This window comes from Anopheles moucheti, chromosome 3 (assembly GCF_943734755.1).
Source record: "Anopheles moucheti chromosome 3, idAnoMoucSN_F20_07, whole genome shotgun sequence".
Classification (NCBI taxonomy): domain Eukaryota; kingdom Metazoa; phylum Arthropoda; class Insecta; order Diptera; family Culicidae; genus Anopheles; species Anopheles moucheti.
In genome coordinates this window covers 81,913,602-81,941,294 of record NC_069141.1, presented here as the reverse complement: position 1 = coordinate 81,941,294, position 27,693 = coordinate 81,913,602, and the positions used below count along the sequence as shown (strand labels likewise).

Sequence of the window (27,693 nt, the reverse complement as noted above, 5' to 3'; positions counted from 1 at the left end):
GAATGCGAATTGTTGGAAGAAAATCGCCGATAATTAGAAATTTTTCCGCCTTACAGAATGCGTTTCCTTTTTTATTCAATTAATTGATTTCCTTCTTCTTTCGCAGCGGAAAGCCGGTTTCATCTGCAATGGAGCTTCGTTTTTTTTTGCTGCAAAACAGAATAATCTTCTTAATAGTGCAGCGGGCCCCAACCGCGCAAGCAGAAGCGTTACTCAAGAACGAGAAATTATCTTCTCGCTGATCATTAGTGGTTGGGTGTTTATTACTGCTGCCCTCCGCCGTATCTCGTTGTTTTGCCACAGTGTGGCACATGTTCCTTATCGCAACGCAGCACAGTCTCCTGGCGAATGCCAAGGCAGCAGAACATCGCTTTCCCACCTGAGCAAGCGTCAACCGTTTGCAATCACACCGGCAAAACGCAGGCTCATTTATCATACTCATCATTATCTGCGTCAAAAGGCTCACAACGAACGCAACCTGTCGCCTTGCTACGGTTGGAACACAATTTTACGAGGTCGTGTACAGAGTGTTTTGGCACCAAAAAATAAAATGGTTCCCAGTCTGCACGTGCGTTTGAATCGTTCAACATGACCCGAGAGATCAGTAACTTCCCGCCAAAACATCATCCACAAACACAGAACATGGGCCAAATCTATTTATGGGTATTGCAAGGTTTTGACTAAAGTTTGTCAACCGTCGCCGGGGTGAAGTGCGTCATATTAAAATGATTTCGTAATCCATACAGCACATAATAATGACGTGAATCAGGTTGCCTTCATTTTCCTTTCTTCAATTGGCATAAAGATGCCGGTTCAAAGGTTTGGATAAGATTGATATCCTCGCCAAACGACACGTCAAATTAAAAATTAAAGTTCCCTTTGGGGTTTGCTTATAAAATATTCTTATTCATTTAATTTACATTAGACATTCAAAAAGGCAAGGAAAATGCGAAATCCAAAAGGAATCCACAGGAAGTGTTTATGATAAAATTGATACTAAGCATATGGTAGGATTGGTAAATGACTCTCTATTAGGAGCTACCAAAGTCTTCTAGTTACTAACTCGATGGTTTTATAACTTGGACTCAAAATTCAACCTTTTTTAGGCAAAATGAGTTGACAAGTTGAATGAATTCTAGAAATTCTACATGAATTCTAAATTTGGTTCAAATTGTCATTCAAGAATCATTCAAATATCTAATTAATGGCGAGAAATACCAACATTTTAAGACTTTCTACTAAAGAATGCTTAGGCCTATGAACTGTCCATTGCCAGTTTAGTGTCCACTAATGAACGTTATAAAATCAGAGCCTCTCCTCTGAATCTCTCCAATCCACCTGTACGGCTTCTCAGCTTGTTGCGCAACCCATAAGCAAAGCAAAACTATTAGCATGTTGGAATGTTTGGTGCAGCAATACTGAGGTTTCTCTGTTGTTTCCCTCCCCGAAAGGAAACCTGCAACAATTCCTCAGCCACCAGTACACGGGGCAGAATGTTGGTAAGCACACTTTCTACAGCTCACAACATCGCACATGTGGGCTTCGTCTCCCTTTCCCGGGTCATCCAGGTGTGTTAGTTTATAATTTCATGCCGAGTTTAGCTGAGCAAATAACAGCCCCGGTTAACTCCAAGGGGTATTCGCCATTCGTCAGCTTCACCAGCCGTGACTTGACGACGGTGGGGCGATGATGATGATCGTGGTGTTGATGATGACGGGCGCTAAAACTAACCTTTGCCGGCTTGGGCTCGTCGTAGTCGTACTCAACCAGATGCATGCTGCTACTGCGGCTACTGCTACGCGTGGAAGGTGTGTGCGGTGACACCGGTGCCGATTGTTGCAGATACATGGCGCTGTGCTGATGGTGGTATTCTCCGAAGGATATAAACTCTCACAGAAGATTCTGTATGTTCTGGAGTTATGGTCACTGTTGTGTGATATAGGTTACAAGTTATGCCGTCTGTTTTATGCCGTATGTGCAAAATACACCTCAACACTTCTTCACCTACATCTGCCAAATTACTCGTTTTTGTTTTATGCTTATTCACTTAATGCTTCAGCGCCAAAGGGGCCACAATCTCCACCAACTCACAACGACCGATAGGTAATTAAACGGTAAATCTAATTATCGGTAGCATTATTCAACCTCCCATGGCAGGGAGAAGGCAGGGTTACTCGAATCACACACACCCGGGCAAACGCACTCCCACACACACACACTTAAAAGCCTTCGTCGACACTCTGAATTTTAAGCTCCAAACATCGGGCAACGCTAAACTGTACTCCGCTCCGCGTCACTGTGTGTACATAAAGTTGCACTGCGATACAGCAGCAACCCTTCAAAATTTGCATACACTTGGACTTTCGCACATACACACACACACACACACACACACACGCATAGACACACTTCACAACCTTAGACACTTGTGTACGTGTGCCTTGGGAGGGTGAGCAACACCTTCGCTTTATCTCTGAGCGGCGGACGTGCGGCAAAGGCTGTTTTGATCAAGCGAAGATAATTTAATTTTCACTCACTAATCCACACAAAAAAATAACGAATTGAGATAAAAAGAGATACGCAGCTATCTCTCTTTATTTCTCTTTTTCACCAATACCACACGCTTGTAATGCTTTTTTGACAGTATCGACGCTTGAGCAAGGAGATTATTTGCGCCGCGTGTCATAAACTGCTTTCACTGTTTAACACCCAATTTTATTTGTGAAAGGAATTGCATTGAACATTCGCAATTCTTCAACAATCAACACTTCAGGCTAGAGGATTGTTTAACAAGCACACGTTCTGTAGCGACAATTTCGCAGCAAGGAATATTATCTGCTGTTAAGAAAATGTACCAAACCACACAACTCAAATCGACACTTTTTCTCACCCCGAAGAACACGGCGGTGGGGATTTTGTTTACTAAGCCCACAATTTCACCGCCATTATCGAACACCCATCGCCTCTACGATGGGAAGCTACACTTGTGTTTTCTTAACGCGACACACCGGTAACACAACTGACGATCAAAAGCTCCCAAATCCCTCACGTAGCCACACCGGGATGCTGTGCTATATTAATCACATTTGCCGAAACAAAGCTCCACACAACGCACACACTTTCCTTTCCCTTTGTACGCACACACGAACGGTGGGTAATGAAACGCGGCCGAATTGTACACAGCTTCGCGGCCTTATCTGGCTCACCGAGACCAAAATTCTTTCACCCAGGCGAAGGTGCTTCTTCCTCGTGGATGTCGTCGCCTTGCGGGTTGAACATCGAAACCGGAGACCGACGAACGTGCGTCCGCTTGCTTCCTATGCTACGCAGCGAATGAATGGATGAATTACTGCTGGAGTCTGCCCAACCTAACCGGCATTGGTTACGTTGTGTGAGAGCGGACGAGCGAGTCATATGACCGCAGTGCGTGTTTCATTCAAATTTATATATCTCTCTCTCTCGCATGGTACATTCATCGCAGGTACAGAGAGCGTTCGAGCAGTTTTATGTTAAGTCGAGCAGTGTTCATGCATTCATGCAATGCCCAACCTGTACATCATGCTTCTCAACGCGGTAAAAAGCCGGTTATTGTGGAGAGCATTTTGACGCTAAGTTACCGGCATTGTGGAGCTGCTATTCCAGCCGCTACTCTGTCCGTCCCTCCGTGAAGGTCGTTGCCTAGACACCGGAATGACGCGAACAGGCTAAATTAGCTCCCGTGAATGGTCGCGGTGCAAAATTGCATCACCAAGCAGCGCTAACACGGTACACCACCCTTTTATCAGTGGGATTTATTCATTCTTTGCTATATCAACGGTCATAATTCCTTCCTTCCCATGATAACGCGGCTATCACTACTGGTCAGTGTGCAAAATTTACGTTTTATAATTACTGGAAGCTTTATGTTTACCTTACACACATCCACTCTCAACATACTTTTACTGTACCGCTGTCATGATGACCGTCGCAAACTTAAAAACATTTTCTGCCCAAATTGCCTCGAGGCAGAACACGAAGACGAAAGCACGCGGTAACGGGCGGCTAGAGGTGGTGTGTTTGTTTTCTTTTGGCGTGCACTTTTGCGTTCCTGTTCCCACAACTCTCTCAGTGGCCACTCGCCCCGGTTACGGGTTTGCATGCTGAAAATTATGCTAATTTTTATGACCCCTTCGCCTTCGAATGGTGAAGGATCACAGCCTAAGACAGAGGAGTACTGTTGAACCTTCCGGAAGGTTGCTTTACCTGTTCTTTGTTTTGGTTCGCTTGCTTAAAACAAGGCGTAAAACAAAATATGACAAGAATTGGCATCCTTCCTTCAACAAAGACATACGAAATGGCATGAAAACAATTTGTCATGCTGTAAGTCTTCGATTTAATGATTCTTTAATTTTGCATATATTGTTTTTAATGTCCTTGAAAGTTATCGTTGTTATCGTTAGATAATCTGTTCTTTTTTATGTTTATGAAAGATTTTAGGTATTTGTTAAAAATTAAAATGTTTTATTTTTAACTTCAAACTATCCAAACATCTAAATGGAAAGAAGTTTTTGTAAAACATGTTAAACAAAGCGATGTGATTTTCACACATTTTTAGTGGTTATTAAACGACACATAAAACATCATAAAGAGACAAACAAAACTATTTATCAATCATCACAATATGTCGGAATTTTCGGAAATAAATCAACCCAAGCAAGACAAGAACGAAACGGAACAGAAGTTAGAAAAGAATGAAATTTCCTTCTCTATATGACCCACTTTCACGATGACTCCAGATTATAAAATACACTTCCGACCGGAACTGTCTGTAAACAAGCGTGTTGTGCCCGATTTGTGTCGCCAAAGTTTTCGACAACAGAAGAGACAAAACTTCTTAAGTGGACCTACCCCACGTATATATGGTCATAAACCCATAAATCCACACACGAAACTCGCAGAGGTTAGTTGGTCAAACTGTCACATTAGGAACCAGGAACAAACAATCACGTACCCGAAAAGAAGGTAAGGGGACATAAAAAGGTTTTGCCAAAACTATCGTAATGTTGAAGCAGATGGACCTTCTGGGGGCCGAAAATGATCGAAGTGCAGTTGTGCTGTTTTATGAAAAAGGTTCTCTTTTAACCAAAGTTCCTGCTTGACCTGTGCCTTCGTATGGACACGAGTGCAGTTGTAAATTTTTGTATGGAATAAAATTCATATTCAAGTACATGTAGCAAAATTTTCTATAAAACCGGAAGCTAAACCAAGTACAACATTATTCGTTTAGAGTTGATGGAATGACTGCGTTGAGGACTATTGCGCCTGTAAACAATGAGCTCTGCTATTGCTGTTTCATTCGACATTCGAAAACAAATTTGTTTTAGTGGTCATATGACAAAGACAAGACGCAAAACTGTAGAAACAGAGCGAAGTATTCAAATAAGACTCTGATAATCATGAGGTTATTATTCATATAATAATAATTACAGTAATCATAACTGAACATAATCTATTTTACGACTAATTCCCAGTCATGATTAATGTACAAAATGGATGGATGGAGACATTATTTGCACCGCACCGAAGTAAATTTGAACGAAGTTACGAAGTCATTTAGCATACAATTTCAATTTTGTTAATAAAACCAACCTTTGCAGGTCTTCCATTCTTCGTCATAGATGCTTTTGTCCGTGGAAAATATTTACATGGCCAATTTAAACCAATAACAGGATATGACTTTTGCTGTTATGTTTGGTACGATCCTTAGTACATCTTTATGACGCTCAAGCAATAAGCAAAACGCCATATTTAACTTTCATTTTTCTGCACTCGAATGCAAAATCAAAGTGCAGCAGTACAAATTCCTTTCGGCCAATCTACAACCATCTGGCCGCCAAACGAAGCATAAACATTTGTACATCTTCAGCATGCGCATCTCAAGAGTGCAATTGCTTGATTTATTGCTGTCGCTAGTGCTTGCTTCCCCACACGAAAAAAAAACGTTGCCCGGTCCGCGCTACAAAACAATTAAGCGCCCGAAGCACAACGTGAACGCGTCGTGAGAAGGTTTCGCACTCGGGATCGAGCAGGGGAAAAAAAGGAAAATGCGACACAAGCATTGATGCTGCAACTGGCATCAGATTGCAACGAGCGAGAGTACGGAAAATAAAACGCACTAGATTCGGTGCAATTTTTATTACTTTCAACTCGGTTTCCTGTTGCCAATTGACCGTGCTCGAGTCCGGCAAATGGGCAAGAATATGAAAACGAACAAAAAGTGACCTCCCCCAACCATGCAAAGATTCGTGCATTCTGATTAACACGGATGAATTATGCGATCGTGTCAGTTTACGCACGTTCCGCTACAGCATCAAGATGTGCAGCGGGCATGCGTTGGTGGTTTTTGTTTCGTTGCAAGAGCAACAGTTTTGAGAAGGCGAGAAAAACTCCTCGTTTCAACAGCGAGAATAAAAATCAGAACCAGATTGTGCAAGCAACAGCAACTACAACAAATTACAGCTTTATCATCCGCCAAATGCTTCATACTCGCTTCGGTATAATGTTCGAAGAAGTGATTCCAAGGCACGCACAACGCATTTGTTTGAACACTTTAGCTTAAATACGATGGAAGACAAATTTCCTGGAAAGGATTTATGCGTTTATCTTCTGCGTAAAAGGAATGACGTTTTTGCACTTAAAAAAAGGTCCAGAAATTGTAGTAATATAAATGAATTTACTGCAGTAAACATAACCATAATATACGATATAATTAAAAGATTAAATGTCTGTACAATAGCAATTAATGACAGTTATAAAACAAAACAACAAAAACGAATGCAATATATAAATTAATTGAACTGACTGACCGCCATAATCAAAGATAAAATAATATGAAAATTATTAAAAGCGCTTGTGTGCTTCAAATTATAACAAAAAAAAAGAATAACATTTTTTGTTACTAGCAAAAGTAGATAACTTAAAAAACATGAAACCAAAACTAAGAAAGCTACTGCGAATGCTTCGGAATATTGTTCCCAGTTGAATAAAACAAAGTCTGACGAAGTCTGCAAAAAAACCCCAACACAAAGGGAAAAGGTAAAAAAAAATACACTCAATGTTTGAAATGAAGAACTGATGGTTGGTTGGTACCGAGATAGTAGCAAACCAAAAAAAAATCTTCAGGGTGTAATTTAACAGAAAAAACTTGAGAACGGAGAACTTACTGCTGACTTCTTGCTTTGGGTCAATTCACTTGGTTTACCACATTTGGTATTAATTTCATCACGATGAAATATAAACAACAAACTCAGTTTTTTTTCACAATATATCCGTACAGTTATGAAAAAGTGTAAAGGAAAACATATTCATATAACATATTATAAACATATTTTATGTTATGAATATTCTGGAGTTGATATGTATTTCTACTACATCCTAAAAGATATTGGTTTCAAAGAAGTTTTTCAAAGAAAAAACAGCACAAACAAAGGAAGCACTTTTCAGAATTCCTCTGCGGCATCAACGTTTGAATAAACCGCTTTGCTTACACAACTGCGGACATTTTGTCGGAGGTCGGGATCCATTTTGTAGCCAACCCACCACCACCATCCCTGTCGGAACGAAAACGCAAAACGTTTCGGTTTCGGTTACTGCCAAATTCTAGGAATGCCACCAAAGATGAAACTTTTTCAAAACGTTACCCAAATTCGTAGGTTTCAATTTACATAAGAGCTAATTATAAACAACAGGAACAGGCCGCGCTCCGTTGTCGGCAAGGAACTGATTGAATTAGAAAGAGAAAACCGTTCAGTCATTGAAGAATTTGAAATGATTAACGCTAACTACCGAACCTTCCCTGCGTGTCCGTACAACGAAAATGAACTTCCCCTTCCTAAACCCTTTAACATTCCAGCGAAATATCGATCCTGCGATCCTCTTTTCCTCCATTGCAGTAACCTCATTAGCCGCTCAGGGAGACCTCACCGTTGGAGCATTTATTTTTCGACTTTTTCCCCATTTAAATCTAATCTCCTCGAGGCATCGTGGACGTGGCCTTTCTTCACCCAAATCACGTTTGTTAAAGGTATCCATTTTGTTACATTTTGTCTTACAAGATGCCCATCTATCTTCCGGTGCTGAGATCGCTTCAGGGTGCAGCACACAAAGGGGAACTCAAAGTGTTACCAAACACATTTCCACTTTTTCTTTCACTTTTTACACGTATACCACGACGAGAGCGGTGGCAGTAGTGATAGTAATAGGGCAATACGTTTGAACATTGTAAACATTATGTTACTGTGACTCCGACATGTGTAAAGTTAACATGATTGCGACAGAGACTCGAAGCGCCGCATACTTAAAACGAGTTTGCCATGGAGAAGGTGATAAATGTCAAATCTCGGATTATGATGTGAACAATCAGATTAGTCTTGTAGTACCAGCTACGTTAATAAAAAAAACGCTGCAATATACGAAAGCAACTATGATTTTACATGTAAAACCGATAAAAAGTACAACGAACTGCAATAGGAATTATCAACCAACAAATGGAATTGCTGAAGAAATTTATGTCTATAAGAAGTCTTTAGCGAACGGTATCAATCAAAGGAGACTTTAAAGGTAAAATTTTACTGAACTACTTGTCTTATCGTAAAATCGCCTCTACTAAACTTACATAACAACAATCTACAGGCGACAAACCTGATGATTAGCTTTAAGCGCACAAAATATGTTTCACGTCGCTTTCGCCAATCAAAGATTCACTTATGTCAGTCTTCGAGCCAGGTTCCCGTGTCGATCGAACCAAACCAAAGCCCTGCACATGCCCTTTTTCCTTTGTGGCATGATTGAAAACTCCCGAACCACAAAAAGACCCCAAAGGGAAGCCAAGAAAGCAATCGAAAAACCGCAACGAAACCCCACGTCATCCATCTTCTCGCGCGTCGTTGAAGTGCGGGGCAAAAAAAAAAGTATGGAAGTTGGCGGATCGGTCGCTTGTCAAAGTTGCTGCAGCAGAAGCACAGTAAACGTAACCTAATTGTAGTTCGCTGATGAATTGCACTAATGATATACCTCCACACATGGCGTTCGCACGTATAAGAAAACGCGCAACGGAGCATCGGCTCTCGTTCGTATCCCGGCGAAGAAAACGGGAAGTGTTGGCACAAATTTACTCCACGAAATGCCAGCGTCCGTTTGCCTCACACCGTACGCTACAAACTTGATGCAATTACTTTCTTCTCTACGTGTACTCGTGCTTTGTACTTGCTGTGAGTGCATTCCGGCACAGTATGACTGAGTTCTGCACGACCATAGGTGGCGCCTCCCTACACTCTGTGCCCGTACCGAGATGATGGTCAGCAGCTTCAGAATACTCTTTCGAAACAGGGAAAAACGAGAAGGGACGGGAAGGTGTCGTAATTTCGACCACAACACTCCAACTTGCGCTCCGTCTCCCACTCACCAAACATACTTCTTTCAGGAAGTTTCATTTAATTTGCGCTACCTATCAAACAACCCCGCCGTCCCACATTTCAGAAGTTTCCATAAAAACCGCACCCGATAGAAGAATATTTCCGCAGATGCGAAACAGAGCAAAGCAAATAATAAAAAATGCCATACCAACAACACAGTTATGCTCTGCGCAAAAAACAGACCAAAGACGGCATAAAAAAGCTGGATGGATATTCTTAACAGTGATTGATTACTTTCCAACTTACGGTCGTTCTGAAACAACAACAAAAAACTGGAGCCAAAGTCCGTTACGCGGACATTAAACTGACATTAGAAACTGGAGTGGACCGTGACGGAGCAAACGATTCGCTGGCGCCCTCGCGCTACCTTTTACCAACAGCAGCATGCTTGATCGGATTTACTGCGAAACGGTTGCCCTAAGCCACAATTAGAAATCGGTCACAAATGGAACAATCATGTCCTGGGGGATGCCGGGAACGGTGCAAGATTAAGCTTAGCTACAACGTGCCACACGGTTAGCGAACGTCGTTGAAAGCATGATTGAGCGCGTAGTAACGCATGAAACCAAAAAAATAATAATGGACCACTTTAAGCAAGCGCCAAATGTGTGCTAAACGCTGGCTTTCGCAACAACTCAGCGCAACATCCCGCAGCAGAGAGTGCAGCAACCACGAACGTTCCATCCGACGAGTGCAGCCCTGTGGAACTTCCTTCCATCAAGAATCGTTTAGCACGTTCGATGATCGATGAGTTTCAACATAATATGTTGGTGCATGTAGTTGGATGTATCGTTCCCGATGCACCTTACAACCTTGCCCGATCACAACACAACACGTCTTGTTGATCACATTTTGTAGCGCTTTATTTTCTGGGTGTGGCAGAAAACTTTGGCCAAATTGATGGGATGGATACATTTTACAAAGCTCTAAAAAAGATAAAAATGATGTTATCGTAAACCACATATTAGGAAAACTTCTGGAAACGGTTTTTAAGTGAGTGTATAAATCATTCCACGGTATCGAGATTAACATCAGCGACAGGATGAGATTTAAAAACCGAATAAACATATCCCGCTGAAATCTCTACAAGGTCGACAGGAAAAATTGAAAAATAATAATTAAGAATGGTATAGAGTTGCAGGCGTCCCTTCCATCATGGGACGATCGATCCAGCAATTCAAGCTTGCGGTGAAAAAGGAATCACACGACTTCTGACAGTTACGTGATACAACGTGATCCTTGACTGTGTGCGAATCGATTAATGCGAGCCTCGATCACTCTGCATCGTTCGAGAAATAAAATAAAATAAAACGACAAGCAAAATTACAGAAACGCATGGAAAACTGGGGCTAGGCTAACGAGTCGAAACGATTCATCAATCCATTTAAAGGCTTCCCGTCCGAAGCATGGAGTGAGATAAACTGCAAGGTGCATTTGCCTGATCATCTGACCGTAACCTACATAGAAATAATTAAGCACTTGGTTGATAATTAATACAGGAATAAAACTAAAACTGAGAAGATATATTACAGATATAATACGAAACTGATACAATGTCACGAAATTGAAGTATATACTGAATAGACATGTTGTCTACTGACAACATCAAGTCCTCCAATTCCAAGTCTGCAACATCAGTTAAGTAGCCATGTACAGCAATAACCTGTAGTAGAACCCAACATAAATTAATGTTTTTAATCATTCCGTCTAAAATGCCAACGGAAACAACGAGTGATAGCCGCCCCATTTCCCGTAATATCCAACATCCGGCGATAATACCAAAACCCCGCCGTCCACATTCAGCTTTACATCTCTCACCTGAAAAGTTGTCAGTTTTCTTTTCAAGATTGCCGCCAGCCTAACAAGATCTACCGGAACCGGACTGATTATAAACCGCCGGCTTGTAACCACTGCGGCGGTCAAGCACTTTTGGTGCTGTACAAAAAAAGGCGACCATAGTGTAAAATGTTGCTTTTGTTCGAGATGTACACAGCGAAGTGTGCGACACAGCGAAATGCTGCAAAAGGTAAATATGTTGAGGAATTGTCAGACAACAACATGAAAACAGTAAAATCCAATGTCTCCGAACCGGTTCTCACTTTCCTCACGGTCACTAATGCTGTTTCTCGCTTTCATCTCCGGTGGGCAAAGGTAAGAAAACCGTCTGCAGCGGAGATACAGGAGCGAGGTTTTTTGTATGCACGCAATTTGCATGGGGCACAGTTTCGCCCCGCATTTCCTATTGCCATTCGTCGTTGGTGTTCGAAGGCATCTCCCGGTCGACCGATAATTGTCGACTTACACGGGGCGAGGCGTTCTGTTGGCGACTTCCGTCCTGAACTTTCTGGGGCACGAAACCACGAGCTATTGTGGCCTCTGTGGCACGAATTCCTCGTCTCGCGACTCCATCCCTGCGATTGTGGGGAGTGTTATCGCAAACAGTTCACCGTAAGGTTTGGGTGGACCGCACCGCACTGCTACAAAAGCGTGAAATAGTGCGCATGGTAAAGTATCAACAAGTTTGCCCGAAATGGATAGCTTAACCTAGCTTCTCCTACTCCCCAATTGATCGTGTTTGTTGTTCGGGACAGGGAAGGGTGTGCACGATGCAATACGGCACTAAGGCATCGAAACCCGAAAAGGTCACCGTAAACTGGCGCTATTCACATTCACAACAACCGTCACCAAATGCACAGGGGAGTGTGTGTTTGCCGATAAGGTCCCAGCGTCGCTGCACTGTGTTGAAGTGAACCTACAATTAAATGCACGCAAAATTTACATTTTATTCTAGGCAAGTAGACCGTTGAAGGGAGATTGGAAGTCACCAGCAAGTTTGGAAAGGTAAAGAGAGGGTTAAAAGTGATCGTGACTAAAAAGAAATCGAACCCAAAGCGCTGAAAGTGGCTTAGAATTTTGGTTCAAAATGCCCAATGATTTTCAAAAATGAGCTCAACATAAATTATAGCCATTTCACATTCTATCGTAAGATTGAAGATCATTAATATAGCCAGCTATTGAGCATTTAATTATACCGAAACCCAAACACCCCATAATTAAAAACTCCTCCACATTGTTTGAATGTTTTTCCCCCTTTCGGAAGAGCATAAAAAGCGTAAGTTTCTCTACACGTAGCAACCTCCTTAACATATCAAAATCGTTAATCAACTTGCTAAATCAATTCCCTCTCTATCGGCACTACAAATTCCGCTATAAAACATACGTTATTAAGCATGAAGGCGCCCGTCGAATTCACGCCATGCAGCTAATGAAGTTATCAACCGATGCTTGAGATGACGGCACGCCTGACACACGCGTCCAAATTCCAAAACCTCCGCCAACTCAACAAAACAAGCCTCCGCGGACCTTATAATTAAGACAACGTTGATGATGATGATGATTATCGCCGGCACAACCAAACACTTGAAAGGGAACGAATAACACAGCAACACAATTAATAAGGAAATAAAAAGCATCAAATTGTTGAACGGACCCAAATGTTGATGCAACACGCTTTGGAGGTTCAGAATTTGAATGGGGGGGGGGTTTAAACTTCCTGGATGTCGGTATTTATAGATATTGGTAATCAAAAGCGTTCCGACAGTGCCGTAAAGCCCATCGGAGTTCTTTAGTCGGCAGATTGCGTTGGAATGTTAGACCACAGACGGGCTTAAAGGGTGTCAGTACTTTAGCAGTACAAATGTTATCTTCAGTCTTACGCGTGATTGAGCATGGTCGTGTGTTCCATTTCCATTAAGCCCCCAACGTCCAACGTTCATTTCGATTCCCCCGATTCGAAAAGGTGTAGGAGGACATAAGTTGACTACTGTACCGTCCAGCAAGGAAACACTGTATTGTTCGGGCAAAGGGAACGGCGATGCCATTTACTGAAGCCGTTACACTTACAGCGGAAGGTGAGCTGAGAAAGCCACCGTGTTACTTACGGGGCGTTGCATGCGTGCTACTCGCCACCGTGACACGTATCGTCCGCCATCGTCAGCCGTATCTTGTCCGTATCTCGCCGTAATAATTGGTTTGCTTTTAGTGAAGCATTTTAATGACCGCGCCACAACAAACAAAGCTATCCATTGAGCTAATCTACCGTTGAGCCGACAGACGCTGGTGCGGCTGCTGTCGACGACTCAGAACCCGGGACCGAAGTGATGAACGGATCGGTATACTCCCGACCCACGGCGAAGAAAAGCCGCATTATATTCCACAAGTGAATGCCGACGCACTTCAGGGTTTGAGGTAGCAATAACACTAATTGATTCGTTCCCTCTTGGAGGGATGCCTCCGCAATTTCTGAGACGTCCAGTATTCGTGTTTGGCTCCACCGTCACGCGTAATAAATCCACCCGAGATCCGAAGAGTGCTTTTGGTCCCACCGTTGCACATGTCTAGCATTACTCAATATAAGTAGAACACCGCGATTAAGATGTCGAATAAAGCATTTTAAAACCCAAACAACATACCTGGACGTACGTACGCATTCCCGCAGCTCCGTACGTGTTCCTGGTGATTTGTTCGATTTTTTTTGTGGAGTGTAATAACCAAAAGTTCTCCGCACTGTTTTTGTTTTGTAATACCCGAAAAAAAACAAGGAAGCCATCACGCATGTCACTGGCTGAAGGTATGTGACAAGAAATTTAATTAATCAATTAGAGCTACTGGTCCGTTCCTAGTGGACCGAAGACACGCAATCTCACGCACGTACGGATGGACGTGATAGGATTGTGGTGGGCAGAAAAAGAACCCAAACATTCTTGCCGTGTGAAAAGCAAAACACCGCTTCTGGTACAGTTACGGTGGTTTCTCGAAAGGAATTGTGGTTACTTTTCCTTACGATGTCCAATAAGATTTCGTCGACTTTATCCGATTTACCGCTCCAAAACCCTTCCAACTGAGTCTGGTCGATTGAAAGATCGAAGATAGGAGAAGGTTCTTTTTGCAACCATTTCGAGAATGGGTTGGGCCTTGCCTTTGCCTGGCCGTTGCCGGCTTGTTGCGATCGCAATCTAAACTGTCACTCACATGTTTGGGTTTCGCAATCGAGTGTTTATCTTGCCTCGGAAAGGACCGTCGTCCAGTAACAAGTATCGTTCTTCTAATTCGTCTGTTACAAGCTGTCCCGCACTTGGGTGGCAAACATTCACTCAATACTGATTTATAGCCGACGGCAGGCAGCGATACGCAATGACCACCCTCAACGAATTTGAATGAAATATTGAATTAATCCTAAATCATGATCATATGAAATCGGTTGAACTGCCTATGTGAAGTGGGCTCTCCGTTATGCTGCACTGAAGCATGTTTGCATCACGGACTGACGTGTTGGTAAGGTTGTGGATTGCGTGCCTCGTGCTGAATCACTCCAAAATAACACGATATCATGCAAGGAAGTGCTTAACATTCTGGGCACATACATGACCGGACTCAAGGTGCGAAGATGGCATTAAATGTGGCGCACGCGTTTGCCAATCCTCTTTTTTCGTCCAATCTTGAAGCACTGATTCCGTTCAAGCCACTTAAAATACAAACAAACAACAAATGATAAGTGAGAATTTAGAACCAAATATAAAAACTCCTGATGTCGACATAACAATGAAACTGGCAAAAGTTTTGATACGACATACTTTATTTTGTAACGAAATAAAACCCCTTTAAACGCGGTTAAATGTAACCACCAGTAGTACGATAAAACGCAAGAACTTTCAATTACAAGGAAAGGGAACCGTGCTTTACATTTTCCGCAAAACGTGCCGCACAGTTGCGATTCACAATTGATTTTAATTAAATTAATTAATTCAGTTTTCTGCTGGTTCGTGGTATTGCTACTGTTTTGCATTTTACTTGCTTGCCACTGTCCAAGTGGACTAGCTGGTTGACGATGAATCTTACCGACGGTCGCGGTATCACGGCCACGGAAAATGGTACGGTTTGTGTTTGGCAAACCAATCATGGGCATCCCGACTCTTCCAGTGGAAAGAGCCCGGGCGTGAACTTGAAAAAGTTCCATCTGCCATCGCGTCGTGTCAAGAACGCAATTCGATTTTATGCTGCAGAATGTCACGAAGTTGCACTCGTGGTAAAAAAAAAACAAAGAAAACATTAAATTTGTGGTTTTTTTTCATGCTCTCAAGTATCCGCTTCACAAAATTAAGCATCAGTTGATAGAATAATGTAATAATTCATTTTGTAATTGCATATAAATTTACCAGAATCAACTCCATTATCTACCAAACGCCTCTCAAGAGCATGGGACCCAGCATTTCAATTGTGCGAATGGAATTGTGCAGTCTCCCTAAAGATGGGTAAACAGTCTCCTCCAACGTTGGTTCAATATTTGCTTCCGGTGACCGTCATAACAACGAAGTTAGTTAGTTCAATTAACTGGAAACAAGTTTCGTTTGAAGATGCCGGCAGCAATATTCTGCATGGGGACAGAAAGCGAATATAGGGAGTACGAAAAAGGAAAGAAAATCGCTGTTCAATTACATTTTAAACCATTAGAAGCCCATGTTCATATGCAACCCACGACGAAATGTATTTGAATAATAAATTAAAATTGATTTTAAAATATGGTACACTAGTAAATATGGTTGTGCTTAATTGTTAGAAATATAAATATTATTCCAAATAAATGATTTTATAACTAAATCGTATTATACCGTTTTTAAAAGCTCCATTTATCCACAAAAAGTCCAATCACTTCTATAAAAATTAAAAAAAAAATCATGAACTCAATCAAAAAATCCCTAAAAAGGATTAACAATAATCTTGATCTTGCATTCGGTAATGCGTCAATGTATGCGTAAAGGTTCAACTCTGGGCGGATAACGAACAAAACCCACAATTGACACAAATGATACCAAAACGTGCAGAGAGGCAAGAGATTCCCGAATTACGACAACATTCGGCGCCACTGATGTACGATCGTTTAGCAAATGGCACATCAAAAAGCAAAGCTTCTACAAATTGCACTTAAAAAAACGAGAAAACAGTTAAATAAAAGTCCGGAATTTCTTTTCCATTGAAGTTGTACCGGAGCATCCTTTTGCTTTGCCAAACCAATTTCATGATTTCTTATCTCATGTGTGACAAAAAAGGGCGCATCTTGTCCTGGCTTGCTTTTTAAATCGTTTTCATGAGGCAAGTTTAAGACAGCCTGTTATTTTTTATTGTTTCACTTTTTTGCGCTATAAACGATCATCCCTTTCGTACCATCAGTCATTTGTTTCTCTCTTGATGTTTATTTTGTTTTTGCTTGCCACCGATTTGCGGTTTTATTTTTTGCTTTGTCCTTTCAGAGTCTGGATTATGTTGTAACATTGTTTCCGGAGGAATCGTTTTTAAGCTTTGTGGTGAACCACAAAATACAATTAAACCATCTTAAAAGGATAATAACCATCAGAAATATTTCTCTGGGGTGGAAAACGAACCGCCTTACTCTTTACTGTGTCAAACTAAGTGAAATTTTGAGCACAGTATAATAGTTACTAAAACATGTGGGTATTTAATTTCTTCAAGCACAATAAACGATATTCGACTGTTCAATGATCGATATGCAATAAAAAAAAAGTTTGAAAATCATGCTAAAACTAAAATGATTTCTAAGATAAATTACTAAAATTATTTTTATTTTCAAGGACACATTTCAAGGTCTTTCATAGTCGTATACGTTTCAATTGCCCCATAAAAATTAACCATAAAATTTTAAAGGAGTTTGAGTTTTTCAGCTGGGTCTCGAGGGTCCCATAAAACCCTTCGAAAACCCCTCTTGAAAACTCGAAAGACACATTGAAAACGTTTTTCACACCACCATCATCGTAAAACGTATACATTCAGCGCGCTAGATGCATTTATTTTTTATTATTTAATTTCTCGTCCCATGCACCACCTTTTTTTCGTAGCGGGCCAACCTTTTTCTAATTCATTCCAGACTCCAGTCACGTGTCAATCGTCACAAGCAGTACCGTTTGCGCCAGTTGCCACATACCCGCGAGTTTTTCCTACCCGCTTCAAAGCGGGGTACTTGCTCGTAAAAGATCCTTTTCCACTGCAGACAGCCACAAACTGCTGCTTTTGAATGAGATTTTCCTCTCTGTTTTTCAATTGATCTTATGCTCGTCGCATGTTGGAAATACACAGTGAAAATACACCACCGGGGTTGCGTTTAAATTGAAAAGTCATCATTGGCAGCGAGAGTATCCGCTGCGCTGAAACTGACAGAACATTGGCTCACATATGCCTCCCTAAGGCACTGGCAAACGGTGATGATTACCCAGCGGACTTAATCAAATGCCACCCCCGCATGCAGCAGGGCACTCTCAACACACCGAACCGCGCCACGGACGGGTATGAACGGGAAAGTTTGGCTAATTTAGAAAAATTGGTATTCCACGCGAGGAAAAGCAATTCACTGCTGCTGGTCTACTGTCCGTGCGTTGGGCATCTGCCATCGGATCAGATGATGATATAATTTTATACGGAAGAACGCTGGGGAAAACAAAACGGGTTATTTCCAGCTGAGGGCAAGTGGGTGTGAAAAAATCGTGGAAATGATATGCGGGTCGTTTGAATTTATCTACGATCCTATTTGCTTCCCTTCCCCGACTTTCCGGTCTCGATTTTATGCGTGTGGATGCGAGCAAGTTGAGAATAAAAAGTGGAATCATAAACACTATCGCGCAGCACGTGACCGGGCGCTTGAATGTGCAACAATTGTGGCCGCGTGCATCTGATGAATAGTTGAAGGAAGTTGAAGGCGAGCTGGGCAGCTGCTTTAAGAGAGAAAATTCAACGTTTTCAAACAATGTCCTTTCATGACAATAAACTTATATTATTTAAAAATGTAAGAAAAACTTTTCGTCAAAACAAATTTGTTAATTACTATTCCATTCTCTTTTACAAGTCGTGTGATGGAACACAAAAGACGTTTTTCCCAATAACCGCCCTTAAATATAAATATTCTAACCCACAATGTGTTGCTCACATGTGCAGAATGCAAAACTGACCCTTCTGCAACGCTCCGAAACGGGTTTTTACCGCGCTCGCTGAGTAGTTCTCCTATTTCAAACAACCAAACGCCGACAACGGCCAAAACGACATCATTTGCAACCGGACCGTTCCGGGATGCGGTGTATTACCAAAAATGGGAACCACAAATCAGAAACGAGACATGAAGCAGCGTGAAGACGCTATAAACTACGAGAAGATGTCCAAGGGATTTGAGGCACTCCGAGAATTCGGTCGCAGGGACGCCGGTCGAAATAAATCTCCCCATGTCGCTTCTTCGGGCTTTTCGAATTCGAATTTGTTCCCTCAAAGAATAAACATAAAAACCTGTACATGTGTGATTGTTGGGGGGGTCGTAACGATTTTCAACAAAGCGCATAAAAACTAGCGAACGCGAAGGAAGGCAGCAAGAAATTTAAACAAAAACATGTCATGTGTCAAGTTTTTTGTTCACCAGACGTTATACACGCCCGGCTTGTTGACAGAGAGAGCATTGTTTTATGGGTAGTTGATTGGGAATGGAATCCCATTTAGCATGATTCCTTTGTGCTTCCGATCTGGATTTGGCTCGCTTCTGACTAATGTGCTTCGTCCAATAAAAGCCGTAATACCCATTTTAGGTGTTGTAGCAACGAACATGAACGAACGCAGTATAACATAAAGACACAGACACAGTACAGACAGTTCTTAATGGAGGTTCCAAGAAGGGCATGGTAGGATGTGAGGATCGATTGATCAAAGAAACGGAAAACTAGGCCAACTGCAACTTGTGATCGTTCTGTGCACTTTAAACATGGTAGAAGATCGTTTAAAATGTCGTAAATTACTAGGATGTTAGCTGCGAACTATTTTAAGACTTCTTTGTACAAATTGACAAGCGTTCAATTTAAAACAGAACAGACAACTTTTGTGAAGTATCAAAATCGTAGTCAATGTATTTTTTAATACGAATAAAATCTAAATAAAATTTATGCCGTAAAAAAGAAAATAAACAAATAAAATTACAAAAATCTTCTCCACGATGAAATGTCGACCACTTCCGACCAGATAAATGCAATGCTATAGGCTTTGATGTTTAGCCAGAACAATTCCCTTCGTCATCCATAATGCAGCGGCGCGAACCTCCCGTGCTTCAAAGCGTTTCAAAGGAAAATTACATTTTATTCCCCACGCTGTTCTCGATAAATGAGATTTTATCCTTCGCACCGGACAAACAACAGCGCCGTGGCGTGATTAGCGATTATAACTGTCAGGGAGCTCGTGATGAGAGGCCCCCAGCTACTGGTACGCGCTAAAACGCACAGTCACTTTCCCCACTGACCACCCTCTAGGAAGGGAAAGAAATGGACAGCAAAATAAGCCTGTTTAGAAATTCTCAAGGATTTTCACGTCTCAGGTCACAGGAGATGGCGCGTCCGTCACGCCATTATTCATCGACAGAAGCGGCCGAATCCGGTCAAAGAATGCAATCCAATGGGTGATGAATATTTATCGCAATGTGGCCGTCATCTCGGTATTGGAGATGACTTTCCACCAAGCTATCGCCAACTCAGTTGAATTTCTGTGAGAAACAGGGGATTTGCTTGCTGCTTCATTCACGCAAGCGCCATCTCGCGGATTTAATTGCAATCTCATCAATCATGGCTAATTTTCTATTCGTGTTGACTCATCCGCTTATTCGATTGCTTGGCACGGTTAGTTCCGCACCGGATGTCAAGATGCATCAATAAAATTAATTTGATAAAAAACGAAAATCTTGTTCAATTTAATGTACTGGTGTTGCAAATATTGAACAATGCATTAGAACAGCAATGCCTAAGAAACGCAATCTTATAACCGATTTGAAAAATTCAAACCTTACCTAAAAACAACTGAACTAAACCACTTGTGAGAAGTTTACCATTCCTTTTAAAGGTCTAACACATTTAACCTTCAAATGCGCTGTGTGCGCCATTACCATATGCCATTCTTGGTGCCTAATCGCCTCACACTCGCTGCCTAACGTCAGCGATCGTTTCAATTCCTTTCCCAGAATAGGTTCCAGAAACATCAACAACCTGAAAACACTTCATTTTTATGTTTACGCCACACACCGACGACGATGGTAACGATGGCCCTTTTCCTGATCCGTGTGTGCAAGCCCGTTCCCGAACAAGGGTCAGACGTTCGATGAGATTTTTATGACGCTCCACACCGAGAATGGGCTGTGACCACCGACAACTGATAAACGATTTTGATGTTGTTTTGTTTAACTGCACCCCAGGAGTGAAGTGCTGGGGCTTCGTTTTGAAGAGTCGCTTGGAAGGTTTTAAACCATAAACACAGAATAGTGAAATTTGAACACCATTTCCAATTTTCTAACAACCGCCATGATAAAGGAAACAGTGAACGTTATTCCCCTGTCAATAAAGCGATTTTGGCTAAATGAGGCAGAATAAACACAGCCTTTGTTCACCACAGTTCAGTGTGATGGATCATTGCGTTCTTCCATGCCTTAGACGGCGTGTTAATTGGCGATGTTGGGTGCTTCGAATGCACCACAAATTTTGCTGACGATTTTTCCGGCCCAAAATCCAACCCTATACCCCGGGCTGGTACGGAAGTAACCACCTAGAACCGCATTCATAATGGTTTGGTTACAAATCAACCCAATGACCCAAATAGCGGATACCTTCATCCGTGCTACGTGCAAAGGCATGTGAATGAGCGAACGAGCGGACGTGCCTTATCGACAGGAATGTCTCACATCTGGTGTGCCACCGACAGGGCTCACGGATTAGTGGAAAGCTTCGCATAAGGAGCAAACGCTCACTAACTTTCCACGGTCAACGAGCCAGGTCCAGTAAAGGGGACGAGATTAAGCGTAATCCTTCTGGTCGAGAACCTGGGGGGGGGGGGAATTCGCGTGGTTCAAACACGAGTGCATAGCACGAAAAAAAAGATTAAATAAAACACAAAGCAGAAAACACCTTACCTAGACAAATTTCCTACCATTCGTCTTCTTCCTACTCCATAACCCTGTGACCCCATGGGAGAGTGCAGATGATGCGGTGCGGTTTGGCTCAAGACAAATGTTACTCCATTTTATGGCTTACCGGAACAACATGGAATTTTACGTGCCGCAATGTGCCACAGTTCCTGTTTTTTTTGTGTGTGTGCCAAGACTCACATAAGCTCAGTTCGAATGTTCCTAACCTCACATTTACCGTAGCAAAACCCACAAATAACTACCAGCGCTTGCTAGATTGCTGATGATGCTTGATGTTTCGTTGCTTGCTTGGATGGTTTCGCTGCATAAATCATCTGCAGGACGGACCCCCTGAACAACCTACCCGGAGCGAAGCGAAACCTTATTCCATCCCCGTTTCCGTTTGCGTTTGCTGAACAATTTCGTGAAATAATCTGGCAACGAGTTTTCGTTGTACAAAGCGAGCGAAAATCTAACAAGAAAACAAAACATATTTGCAAGCACAGGAATAGGAAATTGAGCGTATCGTCGTGGTGCATGCGGTTGCTTCTCTACTCGTTCCGGCGGTTCTTATCTCGAACGAACGGTTTACGCTAATTTTGCACCATAAAACATTCAGTCCGAGTCAGAGAGTTGATCCCTGTGTTAGGGATTTCGGTTTCGAAATGTGGTTTTGATTTCATTCCTTGCCGCAAACACATTTAAACGTTGATCGATTTTTTTGTCTGTTGTTGGTGTTGAATTTGAATGAGAATTGTGCAAGCTGCTGTAGAGAAACTTTGGCAAATGATTTGGTTATCCCGTTGACGAAACCATTTCAAAACTAAACGAACATAATTACGAACAAGCTCGCAACTGAAACTATTATCCCGCGGTGTTTGGAACTCGTCCATCAGCACGTCTCATCTTCACGGGCTCAAGGGCCCACGAAGCAAGACCTCCACAAAGGCGCAAACTACACTCGAACCACACTCTCCACTAGCGGCCTTGAACGGTTCAACAAGTCCTCTGGGCCAAGTGTAACGCCACTTTTCTTCGTCCTTCGGCTTGGTCAAGTGCTTGCGGCTGTGCAGTGCATTAGAGGCGCAGCAAACTTCTGGGTGTCAAATTTCGATGACCCGATGTGAAGAAAACACAACTCACATAAATCCGTGAATAGGTTTGAACACATGCACTTTAGATATTTATTGTTTAGTGTTTCCTCGTAGCGGCAATGTAAAAGGAGCATGAAAAGGATCAGTTTAAGGCTACATGCTCAAGAAAATAATGTTTCCCAGAAGGACCAGTTTGGAAAATATGGCCAGAGTGGGAATGTTGAATTGTTTTGTATATATTCAAATCATAGTAAATATTGAGAAGCGAACCACGTATTATAAACATGAAATCCACATTCTATAAATATCATTTTCAGCCTAAGTGCACCGCAAATAAAATGGTTCTAATTGTCCTTTTTTAATCTTTCAAGGTGAATAACAACTCGCTGTCCATTTAAACAGTACAAATCCGCTGGAAAAAGGGTTAATGGGGAGCCATTTGCATTCAACGGTAACATATTTCCATAATTTCTAGAACCTCTTTCGCCCTTCTGCTAAATGCCATTTTAAACTCCAACACCAATAATTTAGCAATATAGCAAAACTCTCCAAACAGCAATTATAATGTGGCCACCAAATGCAGAACGCACAGAACAAAAAATCCGGGTCAATGGCGATGGGGTACTGAAAAGGAAGTTAAAAAACGCATTCACGCGAATGGTAAAAGTTTAAAGCATGCCGAAACGGAACACAAACCATTGGAGCCTGTAAACAGGTCTCAGTGTACGGGCTGAAGTGGATTAAATGCCCATCCCAACCAGGCGTTGGTGAATGAAAGTTCGCCATTAATGATGACAAAACGCGAACCGAAAACGGAAAGGACGGACAACTGTCCTTAGCGTCCGGTGTTCAGTTTCCTTTTCGGTGGTTAATTAATAATTCATCACAATGCCTACCATTTTCCACGACGCAAACGCACGAACTGCGGGACACGAATTGTGCGACCCGGAAGTGTACTGTGGGTCAGTGATGCGAATGGAACTGGTAGTCTTTTGCTGCGTGACATTGGCCAGTAATCGCTGCCAGTGCGTCCTGCAGTTAAGGAAATACGCTTCTGTAAGCCTTTTTTCTTCGGTTTTTCGGGAGGGGGTCCTTGTCAGTGTGTATGTGTGTGTACCTAATGCTGAGCTATCCAAAGGATGTCGTATTTATACGACATTCGGGATAAAACAAACCCAACAAATTGAAGTGTCCCCCCGGCGAATGAAACTCATATCAGTGTCTTCCGGGCACAGGGCAACATACAAGCAACCCGTTGCGTGGAAAAGCGCCACGCCAAAACGAATGAATTTTCCCACTCGCTACGGTTCGGTTTTATGGCCACTTTGCGGTTGTTGTGCCATTGCGCGTGAATTGTTTCCGTGCACCGTATGGTGCTCCGTGCGGCCATTTTGGGGGTTTTCTGTACGGTGGAAAAATTACACCGTACAGTTGGGAAAACATTGCCATTAACAGCTATCCACGACCGGCGGATGTTAAGGGTTTGCTCTGCGCCACCGACAAGCACCGGAAGTACAGGAATTAAGCACGTGCACTTTCGTTTGTCCGCTTTTCCTTCCACAGCCACATGTTAGCTTGAACGGACGGTTTTTTTTTTGAGCAAAACTCATTGCGCTTCCCGCTGGAGGACACATTTTTATTGGTCATTCGGGACAAGCTGGACAAAAATGAGCCAGGGGGAAAGAACTCCACTCCCGAAAGACAGCTGCTGCGACGTGATTATCGTTTTAATAGCGAACCCCGAAAAGGGTGTTGTCGGAAAGATGACACTCAGTTTAACACTCGTTGCAATGGCAACACTTCCCTACACTTACTATACCGCACACTAGCCACCATTAATCGATTTAATCCTTCAAAATCCTCTTTAAGGAGCAAGTTTTGTGTCGAAAACTTTCCGCCGCAAAGCTCCCGGGATGATAAACTTTCTTTCGCAACTTTCCCAACGCCCAGGTAAACGGAGTGGTAACAATTTCCACCGAAAAACTATACACTTGAAGGCATTTTCCCACCCATTGAAGGAAGTGCTTCCGACGTACATAACTTTTACCTACCAGGGTCGCCTTCACGCCCTGCAGGCAATCCTTTCGTAGTTTGGCAAATTATCAACAACACCGTACACCAAACACCGACAACAAATGGCACAATGACACCCGTGGAAATGGCCCGCGGGAAATTGTCGAAACAAGCTGCTCCGACTTCATCCGGCCCGCTTAATGCTGGTAATTTTAGAAAAGTTGTTCGATTTGCCGACTTTTGTACAGACAAATCGACCGGTGTTCGTTTGTTTGGAATGATGAAAAGTTTAACTTTGGCAGTTGATGCTCGAGCTCGATTTCCATCAAGGCTCACGCTATCGGGCCGGAGGGAATGGAATGGTAAAATATTGACATTGGTTTCGGAAGAGGCTTTCGGTGATCTTTCGAGGAGGTTTTGGGGGTGTTCATTTATAATCAATTTTCAGTCCAGTCATCCATAAAATCAACCTCACAAAGGCAAGAGTTATGGTGAAGTTTGTCTATGAATGTTGAGCAGCACATTTGATAATCGCTGTCGAAAAATTTACCACACTATCTTAAAATGGAATCAGACAAAAGACGGAAACTAACTGAAAGTCTAATTGAACATCTAATTAGTCCATTAGAACTGTATAGAAATAGTTTTAAATAGCTTTTAAAGGAGTAAAATACAATATTGGTAATATGCTCCAGGTTATCAGTTTATATAGTTAAGTTACAAATCAATTTTAAGAGATGTTCAACATATCCTTTTACTGTAGACCATAAATAGTTCATACTGATTTACAACAGATGGCTGAACTGGCCCAATTGCTGTGCCCAATTTGGCTGTAAATAACCAAGATCGATTTTTAGTTCCATCATTCGATCATTCGATTTTTGTATCATTCCGTATAGAAAATCAATGATAAGGATTTGGTGAAAACTGTTCAAAATATTTGTTCACTACACTATAAAGTTATTCTTAGAATCGTTGAATATGAAACTGTACCCAGTAATGTGTCAAAACGAAAACGGATCGTTTCTATTCCCACAAAATGGACCCCCCAAATTCCCCAATAAATGGACAATATTCATTTTCCTGCGAATATCGCCGCAATGCAGTAACTGCTGTGCTAATTGGAAGAAATTAGTCAATATTCATGTTATGCTCACGAGAGAACTAGGACATTCGTCAATGATATAAAATTAGGGTCACACGGAGCACCAACCATGTGCAAAGTTGTGGATTCATCCAATTGGAAAAACCTCACAAAAGCAACCAAAACATCGAGCATACCGTCGGCAAGGACGAATACACAGAAGTATCCTGTATCGATCGTTCGATCGAATTTGCAGCAACAATTTCCTTTCAATTCTTTACAGCGTTTCACGGTGGTGAAACTCGATTCGCCGTGTCGGAAAAATCGGACCACCATCGTCCATTTTCTACGACCATGCATCATCCACGTTGCTACCCACCTTGTATCCTGCTAGCACTAAGTTTCCCCACTTTCCAGATCATCCTTTCGCTATCGTACACTGGCCGCAGAGCAGTGTCGTTTACGATTTAGTGGCATAGATTTGGTGGGATTTGCTTCCCTTTTGAAGGAAAATAAAAGCGGCGTTAGGTCGTCACTTGCCTTTCGCAGGGTTGCCACAAATCCACCGGCTGGTCGTTACGAATCATGACGCGAAACGCATAAAGCGAACCGATAATTTACGCTTATGGATTTTTGCTGTCCTTTTCGAGAGAAGTGATTAACTATAAGTAGCTGATTTACGATCGGTACGAAATGAACGGCCTGATCGAGCATTTCTTTTTCCCTTATTATTTTTTTTGATTATGTCTTCCCTAAGGGCACCTTAAAATGTGGCACGAAGTGCGTTCAACCGATCGTTTCTTCGCGAGTATGGTTTTTGCCTTACAAACAAATAAAAATACTCCCTGTACTCAACAGCAACAGCCTACGCCACGGAGAATTCGGCGCTATCGTACCCCGAGGGCGATAACCGCACAAGGGACATAAAGTGATGGTGAGTTACGGAGAAGATTATTACCATTCCCGGTGTATGTGTTTACGAGTCAAACGAGAGTAACCCGAAGGGTGTACAAGGAAATCATCACAAACATGAAATATTTACCCATCATGAACAAGCAGCAAAAATTGATGTGCAAACAGTAAAACAACAACACCACAGTAAGGAAAAGATTTGATGGATAATAAGGTAATAAACAAACAACGGATAATTGTGACAAGATGTCTAAATGCTTTGTTTTGTGGTGTATGTAAAAGATAACAAAATAATTGGATAACAACTCTTATTCATGTGATTCATAATTAACCAACTATTTTTTGGTTAATTAATGCCTTCCTTTTTTAGTTTCGGTATTAAAGTAAGACGGCCTAGCATTTTAATATTATTGAATCAAAACGAAGCACTGAATATTCGTCGAAATGTTTTGGTTGATAATCCACAGGTTTCCATCACAGCTTATACATCTTTTCTCTCTTTTTCTTGGTGTACTCACTTCATGCAACACAAGCCATACATAGAAGTCAAAGCCTAAAGACATGAATCATCATGCAAGTATGCTCATCATGATACTCCCTTAACGCCCTGTGGCACAATTCTACCGCATCGTTCAATGCTCATTCATGAATGGGCGATTCTTGTGCGGCCCAGACCGACCAGAAGGCAATCGGATGGCGCCTACCATCTGTACCAGCTGCAGCATTTGCGCCTCATTATTCATACTGCGACGGGTAAGACGTTTAGAAGCATAATAAAAGTAAAAAAAAACCGGTCACCGACTGCAGTAATTCGCGGAAATTATGCACTTCCCGTTCAGGGGACCCATCGTAGTACGATGACTCACCTCAAACATGTGTGTAGCGGGTTTTACGGTGGACTACCACCTATGGTATCTTGAATGGAGCCTTTGTAGGCCGTTTTGCAGCAGCGGTGAAGTAACCAACGGCGACACTTTTAAAGGTGCGCGTACCCATTCTTATTTACACTAATTGAACCGATAAGCATCGTGTTAGGGGTAAGAGCAGAGCATACTTCCGGTGTGTCTCACTTTTAATGCCAACAACTTCTTGTGTCGGACATTCCGAATGTTCACCCTTATTTAGTACGTCCTGAAAGAAACGTGTGAGACGTCA

General features: G+C 42.1%; 1 protein-coding gene across 2 annotated transcripts in view; it reads right to left on the bottom strand.

The window, feature by feature from the left end:
• The window catches only part of LOC128302212 (breast cancer anti-estrogen resistance protein 1), a 108,359-nt gene that overhangs the window by 67,085 nt on the left and 13,581 nt on the right, over positions 1–27,693 (bottom strand). The window contains exon 1 of one of the 2 annotated variants that reach the window (XM_053038976.1): positions 1,732–2,301. The exons of the other annotated variant lie outside the window; for it this stretch is intronic. Within the exon in view, the coding sequence (XP_052894936.1) occupies positions 1,732–1,848 (117 nt within the window). The 5' untranslated portion in view covers positions 1,849–2,301. Of the gene's footprint in view, positions 1–1,731; positions 2,302–27,693 lie in introns of those variants that run through there. 2 annotated transcript variants of the gene reach the window in all.